The 15,000-nt window shown below is 40.7% G+C and overlaps 1 protein-coding gene across 3 annotated transcripts in view; it reads left to right on the forward strand.

The window, feature by feature from the left end:
• Window positions 1-15,000, forward strand: part of LOC126285313 (DNA polymerase interacting tetratricopeptide repeat-containing, protein of 47 kDa-like) — a 71,098-nt gene that overhangs the window by 8,189 nt on the left and 47,909 nt on the right. For all 3 annotated transcript variants that reach the window (XM_049984611.1, XM_049984612.1, XM_049984613.1), the window contains exon 2: window positions 4,256-4,373. In XM_049984611.1, the coding sequence (XP_049840568.1) occupies window positions 4,256-4,373 (118 nt within the window). The remainder of the gene's footprint in view (window positions 1-4,255; window positions 4,374-15,000) is intronic.

Here is a 15,000-nt window from a genome sequence, read left to right on the forward strand (position 1 = left end):
AATTCTGAGTATATTTCGCTTATCTTGCACACCAGGTGGGAATAGTTTCGTCATGGCTGACTCTCTGAAGGATATGAGTCACTCGGGTGACACAATTCTTTTTAAATAAATAAATTTTTATTGTTTCAACCATTACTTGAAACAAAACAAACCTAGAGCATTTTTCCATGAACTGTAGAAGTATGGCTAAAGGCAAGTCATGTTCAAATCTAAGAAAGAGATTTTTCACCAGTGGTGTTTAGTCATGTAGTTACTATTGGCAACAGGTGTTACAGCATAGTAACCTGCATTTGCTCTACTGTAATATTATTTTTAAAATTCTTATATTGTGAAATATAACCTTTATGCTTAAATTCTTGTTCATATTCATGAAATCCTTTTCTTGCTGAGCTAATTCAATCTGTGCACCTGAATGGACTAGATCCGGAGCACAAAACCACTTAGCTTTACATTAAAAAAAAAAAAAAAATCAAAAAGTTACTTTTGTGTTATTAGTGCAGATATTGACATGGCAGTGAAGCCAGTTGTATTCACCTTCTTGGAAAGACTGGGCTGCTTAACTGTGCATCACTATTACCCTGTGCTTTTATATCATAGCATTTTACTAATGTGACGAACACAGTGTCTCATTTGTATGGTATCCTGCAGACTAAAATGTATTGTGGAAAATATAGGGACTATATGAGATAGCCATGCCACACATTTGTTGTCTGTGCTGTTGCTAATCATTGTGTGTGACTTTTTCCAAATATCATTGCACACTATCAGTTAAAGTGCACTTAACAATGTTGGTGCCTCAACTGCTGTGCGCTCATGGTGGCGTTCGTTTCCCTTGGTTGTAGCCTATCAGATAATTGTATAGAATAGCTGATGAGGAAAGTTCCACCTAATTACTTGTTTTGGTGGAAAATAGGCCTACAAATTGATGACCTTTTTTGTCCACAAGTGTAAAACAAAACTGACATTTACTGATCTGGCTGTTATGCATTATAAAGTTGGTAATTGGTTTATATGTATTTCTTGTATTGAATGTTTTTTCAGAATATGGCTGGATTTCTTGGGGTGTTTCGTATTCCAATGTTATATTGTGGATGAGAGTTGACGATGTCAATTAGTGTGACTGGAAGAAAACTGCCTGTGGTAATGGTCTGATTTATAGCGTTCCCCAAGATCTAGGTTAAGTTAAAGTCTAAAGTTTGGTTGTGAGTGACAAAGTTATTGAATGTTAATTTAAGAAAGCTAGTTTAGATGACAGACTGATCTGTAGCGTAGCCCAAGGTATAGTTTAGGTCCAAATGTTGCAGTCTGATTGTGAGTTGGTGAAGCCAGTGAATGTGAGTGTAAGAAAGCTGACTGTGGTAATGGACTGAACTTATCATAGTATAATGATTGTTTCAACAACTTTGTGGGGAATTTTCAACATGTCCTCATTTCCGAGGTTGTGGTTATACTTAAACCTAAGCATACAATTTAAATTTTATACAGTATTCTGTTTTATACGACATCATTCCACATAATATATTCCACATACAGTGTGTAAACCTTTAGATGGCAGACCTCTCCCTAGTCCTGAATCGGTAGAAGTCGTTAAACATCGGGAGGCTTCGGTAGGCACACAGTTTTGACTGCTGCCAACATTACGTAGCTGACTGTAGCTGTACGCCCGTGCTTCGCAACGGAAGAACTCTCGGAAAGTTGTTGACCAATTGATTTAAAATTTTGGCACAACATGTTTTAGGAATACGCCAGTGGTTTTGTATACTTTTTTTAACATGTTTGCGAAACCTGTTGCGAATAGTGTTAGTAGTGAAGAAATAATAGAACAAAACGACATGCCTTACGCGGCACTTTTTCACACATCTCAATGTTTACCATGTCATATCTCCTGAATCATATATGGTAAAGAGACATAAATTTGTGGGTGCATTTACTGATATATGTGGATACTGTATGCAAAATATGGTGTGATTAGAGTTAATAGTGACGAAAAAATACATTAAAACGTCATGCCTACTGCGGCACATTGACTGCTCTGAAACAGTTTTCCTGACATCTGTTTGATCATCCACCATACGGTTCTGATGTGTTTCCAGGGATTTACATCTTTTCTTGACCCACAAGAAATTCCTGTCCTCCAGTCATCATTTTTCATAATGACTAAGATCAACTGGTAAGAGTGCGGTGTCTTTAACCCTTGTATTCTTTGTCAAAACATGTACTAACTGGGCAGTATTATCCTCAAGTTTTCGTTATTTATATGTGTCTTTTTGGTGGCTGGGGGATTGTCATGTTGTGCTGAGAATGCTGGAATTAGTGAGCATATGGATTCAATAGTGGTATCAAGTTAGAAGTTGTTACTGGCTTCATTAATCTCTGATCATAGAATCGGGGATACAGACTCATGGAAGTGTTTAAGTTGTTTTATGAGGGTGTAAGTTATTTGATATATGCAGGTTAATTAGAAGATATAAATTTAAATAATCCCACATATTGAGCAGAAGTAAGTCTTTCAAGATTAGGTGCCAACTTAATGCGTTTCACATTAATTCTATTTGTTAGTGTGGATGTCGGCACGTGAAGTAACTTTGAGGTTACAGACTGTCACACACAGATTCATTTCCAGGCGGCACATTTCTATAAGGTGTCAATACAAAAGTTGATCCCAGGATGATGTGTCAGTTCACATAGTGATTATGTCAAAAATAGTCCAAGCATTTCTCTATCTGTTGGCAGTAAAGTTTTTGATGAGTGTAGGCAGATTGAAGTGACAAATGAATATGTACTAAGGGCAGGATTCAAAGTAGGGTCTCCTGCTCACTAGCCAGATGCGTAGTACTCCTCAATCCACCACTTTGTATTCCCCCCAACCTCGAACAGCATTGCAGAGGTTCTCCAAAAGTACTGGAATAGCACCTCAGAATTGAACAAAACAGGGAATCCTACCTGAAACCCTGGTAAAGGTTCTTTAATCAAATGAAACTGTATGACTCCAGAGACCTTCTCAAGTCTCAGACATCTATGATGTGTATGTGCTGACTGAAGAGATGAATGAAATTTTCTTCCATTGCTGAGATTCGAACTCTGGTCTCCCGTTCACTAGGCAGTTGCGCTAACCACTACGCCATCGTGGCACAGTGGCTTTGCACAGCTGCACGGACTATGGTAGCATGCCTCCCGCAATCCAAATTCCCATTCATGCCTCAGCCCACTTGGTATTCCTTCCTAAACTTCATTTCTTGCTTCAGTCTGCAGAGATGTTTGAGGAATGAATAGGTTTTATTTGATTAAATCACCTATGCTGGGGGTTGAGGCAGGATCCCCCGTTTGTTAAGTGCTGAAATGATATTCCAGTACAGTTGGAGAGATTCAGCAATGCTGTTTGAGTTTAGGAGGGAATACTAAGTGGGCTGAGGCATGACTGAGGCCGTACTGTTGCGCAAAGCCACTGTGCTAAGATGGCATAGTGGTTAGTGCATCTGCTTATGGAGCAGAGCAGGAGACCTGGGTTCGCATCCCAGCCTTGGTACAGATTTTCGTTTGTAGCTTCAGTCTGAATATGTACATCATAGATGTTTTTGGTGTGAAAAGGTCTCTGGAACCATATAATTGTATTTGAATAAAGATTTTCATGTAATTGTTTTTTTAAGGGGAGCTACTTTCTGGATGATCCTTGAAATAGTGATACTACATGATAAGGCAACAACTTCTGTATCAGTGTGGAGGATATTGTTGGCAGTGATGTTCAAGTGGGAGTTACAGTTTTGTGAAAATGAATAAAATAATCTACAGAATCAGTCTAGAACTATAGGGGTATACTGAAATTGTGTACTAGAATTTAAACATCATTATAAATTGCGGTGTTTTCAAGTATTAATTTGCCAATTTTAATGCTGGAATTCCAGCTAACTGTATTCTGACATACAGTGATATGTTTTGTTAAGACTTCACACCCTAACTTATTTTTTGATTAGGAAAATTTATTTTGATGGACACCCTAACTTGTTTTTTGATTAGGAAAATTTTTTTTGATGGTCACGACTTATGACGTGAAAAAAAAATCGTCTGTATCAGTCACACATTTGTGTGCTAACAGGGACAACCATTTTACTTTGTTTTATAGTTTACAAACATAACTTCCTGCTACAAAGACTCATTTATGCATCCACTTCAGCAGCAGCGTAACGTTTCATCATATTATTGGAATTCTAGTAGTTAGCACTTTTTGTGTAAACTGATATTAATAATCTTATTTTAGGAAATGGAGAAGCATCCTTTCTTCATGACGAAACCACCAGAAGAAGGGCAGCCCTTGTCACCTCTTTTGGAAGGCATTCAGCAACTGAAGTATGATGAAAGTGAAAATACACCAGAAGGTATCTAGAAATCCTGAATAAGATAATTACTGTAACTACATTGACATGGAATTTCAGGTACCTATCATATCTTCTCTCATGTGGTTTTTCCCTTGTCTCTTGTTTATATCTATTCCATAGGCAGAAACTTTTATTCCAGAGTCATTACTTTTTTAATTGTGTTTTCAGCTATGCCACATTGTGTCATTTAAATGAGTGCAGTGATTTTATCTCTTGTGAAGATATGTTGTTCTTAAAGATAAGTTGTTTGGAAATAGATACATTATTTGTCACTTGCTAGAATTAATTTTGCTGTCTCAGTGAACAGGTAATGCTTGTGACTCTTTCATTTGATGTGTTTGTATTTTTTCAGTATCAGTCCACAATTACTAATTGCCCAATTACTTAGTTTTCATCAATTACACCTGTTGTCTGCTTTATTGCCTGTTATTTGCCAACACCAAAATATGTACTGTAACAAAAGTACTCCAGTGAAAAAATTATGCTGTCACCATTTCTCTGCAGCATGCAGTTTTAAACGACACGTCAAATGTGAAGCTTTGCAGGGTACAGTTACTAAATCAAGCAGCAGTTTAGGGAGAAGGCCAAATAGTGTTTCTCAGAACACAAGTTAAATGACTTCATGTAAATGAGTTATGCCTAAACTTTGAGAAAAATAAATAAATTCAGTGAAAATTTCAAACATCTTTATTGTGTGCATCAATCAGCATATGAAATATAAGGAACTCATCAAATATCTTAAAAGATAGTATTTTCAACACTTGGAATATCATGTTAGTACTAGATTTGAAGATAATTAAAATAGTAAATTAATTTATTTGTTGTGATTAATAATAATCATCATCTGTATATTAGTGTGGTGGCTTGGAACAGAAGATTGAGCCATGGCTTCGAGAGAATCCGATGCTGATTGTAAGATTGACTGCCTTGCAAGATTTTATTACAAGAGATGACTTTTATATAAGAAAATGCTTCTTAGAGACTGGATAGTAGTGCCAAACACTATTCACAGGTGCACTGTAACAATAACATAAAGGCATGTCATAATGGGAAAAGTGCCGTGCAAGTGCACGTTGCACACTTTTATTGATGGCCACACTGAAAGAAAGATGCAGATGACATTCAAAATTGTCTCCCTTGGGCTAAGTGAGTGCATGGATGATGACCAAAGATACCTGTTCAAACTTTACGTGAGGAACAGGACCTTTTGAAATTGTAGTATTCAGTATTGTGGGACCATTCCCTGTAACAGCTCAAAATAACAGATATGTTTTGTCTATCATAGACCATTTCTCTATCTATCATATTATGATACCATTCGAAGATATGACCTCTGAGTCAGTTACGAAAGTATTTGTTACTCACTTAGTAATACAGTTAGGGATCAAGAGCCCATTATAATAGACCAAGGGACAAAAGTAGTCGAGAACTATACAATTTCACCCTAGAGTTGAACGCATTCATAAAACTATAGCCAATGTGTTGTCGTATTGTATGATAAGTTTGCATGCAGACTGAGATCATATATTGTCATATGCAAGTTCGTCATACAATGCCAGTGTACATGAAACAATAGGTTTGTCTCCTTTTGAGGTTGTTTGTGGCTGAAAATGTGTTCCCGTTTTGAGAATGAGAAGTTGCTACCCAGAATAAATTTCAGCAAAGTGAAACATGTGGCTAAAATATTAAAGTTTATTTTGAAGAGAATTCACCAGAACAGTGCAGCCATGACATGTTTGCAACAGCTCCTTAGTTGAAAGAAGCATGACAAAACTAAGAAATTTACATGTACCTGGGACAGATCATTCTAGGCATTGCATTTCATGTGATCTGTAAGTATCGAATTACAGTTACCAGATCACAACATTGTAGATTATTTTGACTGCTTACCCTAGTATAAAGGTAGCAATATACTATCTTCTGTAATGGATCCAGCAAAATTCAGAAAGAACCAACCAGCACAGAAGCCAGTGCACAGTAAAACTGTCCCACAACAACCAATAAGTTATTGTTACTGCAATTTATGTTGTACCCCTCTGTACAGTTTACAGTCTAGGAATTAAGAACAAATCTTAAGTCTTAGGCGAGAGGCACTCTCAGAATTTTCTGTCACTATATTGTTGAGCCATATTGATGATTCTGTTGTATGTTTCCACCTCATTTGGGCCCCAATTAGCAAGAGATTTTTATTAGTATTGAATATGTTTCATTGTTGTAAATTTGCCCCTGTGCCTCATAGGTTTATGAGCATGATAGTTCGATATTAATGCTGCGTGGACAGGACATCTCTCCCCACTATGCTGCTTGTTATTAGTAATAGCCTGTTTATCATGGATATCTGGTCTTCTTCGAACTGTGCCATCTACACAACTGATGCCTTATCTCCTCTGTGCACCACTGTGTGTTCTAATGTACACTCCTGGAAATTGAAATAAGAACACCGTGAATTCATTGTCCCAGGAAGGGGAAACCTTATTGACACATTCCTGGGGTCAGGTACATCACATGATCACACTGACAGAACCACAGGCACATAGACACAGGCAACAGAGCATGCACAATGTCGGCACTAGTACAGTGTATATCCACCTTTCGCAGCAATGCAGGCTGCTATTCTCCCATGGAGACATTCGTAGAGATGCTGGATGTAGTCCTGTGGAACGGCTTGCTATGCCATTTCCACCTGGCGCCTCAGTTGGACCAGCGTTCGTGCTGGACGTGCAGACCGCGTGAGACGACGCTTCATCCAATCCCAAACGTGCTCAATGGGGGACAGATCCGGAGATCTTGCTGGCCAGGGTAGTTGACTTACACCTTCTAGAGCACGTTGGGTGGCACGGGATACATGCGGACGTGCATTGTCCTGTTGGAACAGCAAGTTCCCTTGCCGGTCTAGGAATGGTAGAACGATGGATTCGATGACGGTTTGGATGTACCGTGCACTATTCAGTGTCCCCTCGACGATCACCAGAGGTGTACGGCTAGTGTAGGAGATCGCTCCCCACACCATGATGCCGGGTGTTGGCCCTATGTGCCTTAGTCGTATGCAGTCCTGATTGTGGCACTCACCTGCACGGCGCCAAACACGCATACGACCATCATTGGCACCAAGGCGGAAGCGACTCTCATCGCTGAAGACGACACGTCTCCATTCGTCCCTCCATTCACGCCTGTCACGACACCACTGGAGGCGGGCTGCACGATGTTGGGGCGTGAGCGGAAGACGGCCTAACGGTGTGCGGGACCGTAGCCCAGCTTCATGGAGATGGTTGCAAATGGTCCTCGCCGATACCCCAGGAGGAAACAGTGTCCCTAATTTGCTGGGAAGTGGCAGCACTGCGTAGGATCCTACGGTCTTGGCGTGCATCTGTGCGTCGCTGCGGTCCGGTCCCAGGTCGACGGGCACATGCACCTTCCGCCGACCACTGGCGACAACATCGATGTACTGTGGAGACCTCACGCCCCACGTGTTGAGCAATTCGGCGGTACGTCCACCCGGCCTCCTGCATGCCCACTACACGCCCTCGCTCAAAGTCCGTCAACTGCACATACGGTTCACGTCCACACTGTCGCGGCATGCTACCAGTGTTAAAGACTGCGATGGAGCTCCGTATGCCACGGCAAACTGGCTGACACTGACGGCGGCGGTGCACAAATGCTGCGCAGCTAGCTCCATTCAACGGCCAACACCGCGGTTCCTGGTGCGTCCGCTGTGCCGTGCGTGTGATCATTGCTTGTACAGCCCTCTCGCAGTGTCCGGAGCAAGTATGGTGGGTCTGACACACCGGTGTCAATGTGTTCTTTTTTCCATTTCCAGGAGTGTAGTTCTCTGCAGTTGTAACTTAGTTGTGTATGATCTGTGTGCTACTAATGTGTCACTACTTTCACATTTGTGTGTTACATCCTCCCTGTTGTCCCATAATTATCTTGTATGCCCTAAAAGCCTCATTTTGCTCTTTTACTTATTCCTCCATATTTTACTGTCTACCTCTACTACTGACTGATTTTGTCTCACATTAGGATTATTTCACTTTGTTGAGACAGTTGTCACAACATATTCTTCACTTTTGTCAGCGATGGCGAAGTTACGTTCAGAGCCTACTAAATTTGAAAATGTGCTACAAAAGTGCAGGTCAGAAGCCACTGTAATGGAAAAGGCTCATACATTGTTTGGAAACACTCTGCAGAAATAATATCCCAGTCTCTGCAAGACCGAACCAACTACCATTCAACCACCGTTGAATAAGCACAACTTAATACTGTGCCACACATGATCTCCAAGTACCCATTGGCAACGGAATTCAGCTTCTTTACTTACACATGAGTGACGCAATTAAGCTTCTATTGTGGATTCCATTTCTCCTTGGAACATGTTGAAAAGAGTCTGTCTCATACACAACAAATTTGACTGGTCCCTCTCTAGTTGTTGCCTCTTTATGAATTCATTTGCAGCATACTAAATCATGATGTGGATGTCATTCAAAACCAACTTAAATGATATCCCATGTGCTACAAACCATGTTTTACAGCATAAACTCTTTTCATGCCCAAGTGGAATATTAGTGTTGGCCATACAGTCTGCCCTACAGCATAGTCTCAGTTGAATTCTGACCCCTTCCAAATCCTTGCTTTCTACCTATATGAATGTCTCAACACAACGGTGGCCCCCTTTTCAAATGATATATTCTCTCACTTCTTGTTTTATACCACTGTATTATAACTGCATTACTGTGAATTTGGCTCAAGATTATTTCAGACTTATTCTCCTCATTGCTGGTATCTGTCTCCTGTCTGAATTGCTTGAATTGGAACGATATAGGTTTTACACCTTCCCTGTTCTCTGAAAATTACTTGCAAGTACATAGCTTGGTGAACAAAGGACCCAGCTTTGGCAGCTGCATAGTTGCAGAACTGCCAGTAAAGACCAAACTATATTTGTACTGATTCACCTACACCATTATCTCCTGTTTGTGTAATTCCTCTATTATTAGCAGAAACTAAACACTGGTGTGTTCCCAATTGATAATCGACTTAGCGCATATTTTGCCTACCACATAGGAACCAGCTGGTTATACAATGTCTCGTACCCCATTCTAGTTTCACTTGTGTGTTACGGTTAGAATTTCGTTCCACATATATACTGAGTATCAGCGTATAATTAACGAACTTCTATCCAAATCATCCCATTGCTATATTCTGGGGCATGAATTTCAGTTCTCTGCACAGTTGGAAGAAACTCTGATTTCTACTATCGAACCATTCCTATTATTCATTGTGGAAATTTAAGTTCTCTCTCAATGCAGATCCTATCGAATCAGTTCTTCCGGATACTACCAACATCAAATTACCCAAGTACTTGGACCAGTTGATGGCACAGGAACAGAAACAAATCATTGAGTTGCCACCCGTATGTGACAGAAGTCTAAGGCACAATATTTTACTTGACATAACTGTTTCCACAGTGGCTTCCACTCTGCTTTCTATTTTGATACTGAATGTGATTATATACTGCTGTTACACCCACAAGTAGTGTAGTAGAATACATACAGCCTCTCCAGCTGATCACTTGCCTAGTCCTAATACCACTAGAGTATACCAAGATGAAGTACATTCATCTGATGTTGTTTTACTGTTGCCAGTTATTTTTGCAATCTAGAATGAGATTCTCACTCTGCAGGGAAGTTTGCTCTGATATGAAACCTCCTGGCAAATTAAAAAAATTAAAACTGTGTGCCTGACCGAGACTCAAACTCGGGACCTTTGCCTTTCGTGGGCAAGTGCTCTGTCACTCTCTTTGCGTGTAGACATGTTCAGAGTCCCAGGTAGGAGGACTGGTGGCGTGCATAAACACGTTCAGAGCACAGAGGGACAGGTACAAAGACACTTATGTTAACACATCCAGAGCAGTTAAAGGGTTAGTGTTGGGACATCTCCTAGCATCAAAGAATTGTCAATTTCATATTGATCTTGGGAAGTCCAGGTAGGAAAATCAGTTGTATTGTGAGAAGGTTAGATTGGTACTCACCATAAAGGTGACACACACAGTTACAGACAGGCAAAATGAAGACACTGTTAAATAATTAGCTTTTAGGCAAAGCATTCTTTAGAAAAGGAAACACACACAGTCACAGGGGAGAAAAGAGCGCTATCTGATGGAGCTTTCAGGGACTAGACTGTGGGAGGACAAGGCACAGTATTAGGAAGCTCTGGGAGAGGGGACGGGGGTGGGGGAGAAAAGAAGATGGGCAGAGAAGGGGGAAATGACCAGTGGATTCACTGATAGAGAGCAGTGCACAATGATGGTGCAGGCCCATGAATTGGGAAAAGGTGTAGAACAGAGGGGGTGGCAACTGTTGAGTGGAGGATGTGGGAACAGTAGGTTATCATAGGTTGAGTCTGGGATGATTTCAGAAACCGACAATATATTGAAAGGAGAACTTCCATCTGTGCAATTCAAAAAATCTGGCAGTGGAGGGAAGGATCCAGACGGCCTGGGTTGTAAAGCTGGCATTGAAATCAAGCATGTAACATTCAGCTGCATGTTGTGAACAGGGTGGTCCGCTTCGCTCTTGGTCACAGCTTGGCGGTGCCCATTCATCTTGATGGATAGCCAGTTGATATTCATACCGAGATAAAAAGCTGTTGAATTCCAGCAGAGCTGGTATATGACACGGTTGCTTTCACAGGTGGCCTGGCCTCTGATGGGGCAGGATAAGTCTGTGACAGAACTGGAATAGGAAGTACTGAATTGGTGGATTGGGCTTTGATTATCTACCATCATGCCCTGAAATGAGGGACATCCTACCCAAGATCCTTCCCACCCCTCCTAAAGTGCTGTTCTTTTGCCCACCCATCTTCCACATCATCCTGGTCCATCCCTACACCACTCTCAGTCCCAACTGCTGGCCACAGGAATCATGTCCCTGTGGAAGACCCAGGTGCAAGATCTGCCCTACCCACTCAACCAGCACTATCATTTATGCAAAATTTTCCTTTTCCAAGCAGTAATATGAAGAGCAAAAGTGAGCAGCTCAGTAGTATGCTTCATCTAGTTCATGTTTACATCAATATGTATACTTGGTAACCTATTTTCTTTCAAGACTGTTTCTCTGTAACACTAACCTAAAAAATGTGTCCCTCTGACTTGGTAATCACAGGGTTTTTGCGTTGAGTGCTTCTAACTCTCCTTACAACTAATCTGACCTTCCCCCTATTATTCAGGTGCAGGCCATTATTTATGTATACTCATCTCCCAATTGCAACAGCAAGTACAGTATAGATATTAGACTTTTTTCCATCAAAATAAATCCACTCAGTTCTGTTAACACAGCTGACAGCTGTGTTAACTCAGGGCTGGTTAAGACACTGCAAAACCACCATAAATCTCATATGAAAGTGTGCAGTTTACTCCCTTGTTTTCTCCAGGTCACTTTTAATACCAGAAGCTCCCGGTCAGGGCAGTATAAGGAAAAGATAGATTGGTACTCATCATAAAGATGACACATTAAGTTGCAAATGAACACAATGAAAAGACACTTAGCTTTTGGCCCAAGCCTTCATCAGAAAACGAAACACACATACACATTCATTCACACTAGCAAGCACATCTCACACACACACATAACTATCATCTCTGGCACCTCAGACTGGAATTCCGGTCCAAGGTGCGATATATAGTGGTCATGTGTGTGGGGGGCATGTGCTTGCTTGTTGTTGTTGTTGTCTTCAGTCCTGAGACTGGTTTGATGCAGCTCTCCATGCTACTCTATCCTGTGCAAGCTGCTTCATCTCCCAGTACCTACTGCAACCTACATCCTTCTGAATCTGCTTGGTGTACTCATCTCTCGGTCTCCCTCTACGATTTTTACCCTCCACGCTGCCCTCCAATGCTAAATTTGTGATCCCTTGATGCCTCAAAACATGTCCTACCAACCGATCCCTTCTTCTAGTCAAGTTGTGCCACAAACTTCTCTTCTCCCCAATCCTATTCAATACCTCCTCATTAGTTACGTGATCTATCCACCTTATCTTCAGTATTCTTCTGTAGCACCACATTTCTAAAGCTTCTATTCTCTTCTTGTCCAAACTAGTTATCGTCCATGTTTCACTTCCATACATGGCTACACTCCAAACAAATACTTTCAGAAAGGACTTCCTGATACATAAATCTATATTCGATGTTAACAAATTTCTCTTCTTCAGAAACGCTTTCCTTGCCATTGCCAGTCTACATTTTATATCCTCTCTACTTTGACCATCATCAGTTATTTTACTTCCTAAATAGCAAAACTCCTTTACTACTTTAAGTGCCTCATTTCCTAATCTAATTCCCTCAGCATCACCCGATTTAATTTGACTACATTCCATTATCCTCGTTTTGCTTTTGTTAATGTTCATCTTATATCCTCCTTTCAAGACACTGTCCATTCCGTTCAACTGCTCTTCCAAGTCCTTTGCCGTCTCTGACAGAATTACAATGTCATCGGCGAACCTCAAAGTTTTTACTTCGTCTCCATGAATTTTAATACCTACTCCAAATTTTTCTTTTGTTTCCTTTACTGCTTGCTCAATATACAGATTGAATAACATCGGGGAGAGGCTACAACCCTGTCTCACTCCTTTCCCAACCACTGCTTCCCTTTCATGCCCCTCGACTCTTATTACTGCCATCTGGTTTCTGTACAAATTATAAATAGCCTTTCGCTCCCTGTATTTTACCCCTGCCACCTTTAGAATTTGAAAAAGAGTATTCCAGTCAACATTGTCAAAAGCTTTCTCTAAGTCTACAAATGCTAGAAACGTAGGTTTGCCTTTTCTTAATCTTTCTTCTAAGATAAGTCGTAAGGTCAGTATTGCCTCACGTGTTCCAACATTTCTACGGAATCCAAACTGATCTTCCCCGAGGTCTGCATCTATCAGTTTTTCCATTCGTCTGTAAAGAATTCGCGTTAGTATTTTGCAGCCGTGGCTTATTAAACTGATAGTTCGGTAATTTTCACATCTGTCAGCACCTGCTTTCTTTGGGATTGGAATTATTATATTCTTCTTGAAGTCTGAGGGTATTTCGCCTGTCTCATACATCTTGCTCACCAGCTGGTAGAGTTTTGTCATTACTGGCTCTCCCAAGGCCGTCAGTAGTTCTAATGGAATGTTGTCTACTCCGGGGGCCTTGTTTCGACTCAGGTCTTTCAGTGCTCTGTCAAACTCTTCACGCAGTATCGTATCTCCCATTTCGTCTTCATCTACATCCTCTTCTATTTCCATAATATTGTCCTCAAGTACATCGCTCTTGTATAAACCTTCTATATACTCCTTCCACCTTTTTGCCTTCCCTTCTTTGCTTAGAACTGGGCTGCCATCTGAGCTCTTGATATTCATACACGTGGTTCTCTTCTCTCCAAAGGTCTCTTTAATTTTCCTGTAGGCAATATCTATCTTACCCCTAGTGAGATAAGCTTCTACATCCTTACATTTGTCCTCTAGCCATCCCTGTTTAGCCATTTTGCACTTCCTGTCGATCTCATTTTTGAGACGTTTGTATTCCTTTTTGCCTGCTTCATTTACTGCATTTTTATATTTTCTCCTTTCATCAATTAAATTCAATATTTCTTCTGTTACCCAAGGATTTCTAGCAGCCCTCGTCTTTGTACCTACTTTATCCTCTGCTGCCTTCACTACTACATCCCTCAGAGCTACCCATTCTTCTTCTACTGTATTTCTTTCCCCTATTCCTGTCAATTGTTCCCTTATGCTCTCTCTGAAACTCTGTACAACCTCTGGTTCTTTCAGTTTATCCAGGTCCCATCTCCTTAATTTCCCACATTTTTGCAGTTTCTTCAGTTTTAATCTGCAGGTCATAACCAATAGATTGTGGTCAGAGTCCACATCTGCCCCTGGAAATGTCTTACAACTTAAAACCTGGTTCCTAAATCTCTGTCTTACCATTATATAATCTATCTGATACCTTTTAGTATCTCCAGGGTTCTTCCACGTATACAACCTTCTTTCGTGATTCTTAAACCAAGTGTTAGCTATGATTAAGTTGTGCTCTGTGCAAAATTCTACTAGGCGGCTTCCTCTTTCATTTCTTAGCCCCAATCCATATTCACCTACTATGTTTCCTTCTCTCCCTTTTCCTACACTCGAATTCCAGTCACCCATTACTATTAAATTTTCGTCTCCCTTCACTATCTGAATAATTTCTTTTATTTCATCGTACATTTCTTCAATTTCTTCATCATCTGCAGAGCTAGTTGGCATATAAACTTGTACTACTGTAGTAGGTGTGGGCTTCGTATCTATCTTGGCCACAATAATGCGTTCACTATGCTGTTTGTAGTAGCTTACCCGCATTCCTATTTTCCTATTCATTATTAAACCTACTCCTGCATTACCCCTATTTGATTTTGTGTTTATAACCCTGTAGTCACCTGACCAGAAGTCTTGTTCCTCCTGCCACCGAACTTCACTAATTCCCACTATATCTAACTTTAACCTATCCATTTCCCTTTTTAAATTTTCTAACCTACCTGCCCGATTAAGGGATCTGACATTGCTTGCTTATGTCAATGATTTGTGTGTGTGTGTGTGTGTGTGTGTGTGTGTGTGTGTGTGTTGGCCAAACGCT

This window comes from Schistocerca gregaria, chromosome 8, assembly GCF_023897955.1.
Source record: "Schistocerca gregaria isolate iqSchGreg1 chromosome 8, iqSchGreg1.2, whole genome shotgun sequence".
Taxonomy (NCBI): Eukaryota; Metazoa; Arthropoda; class Insecta; order Orthoptera; family Acrididae; genus Schistocerca; species Schistocerca gregaria.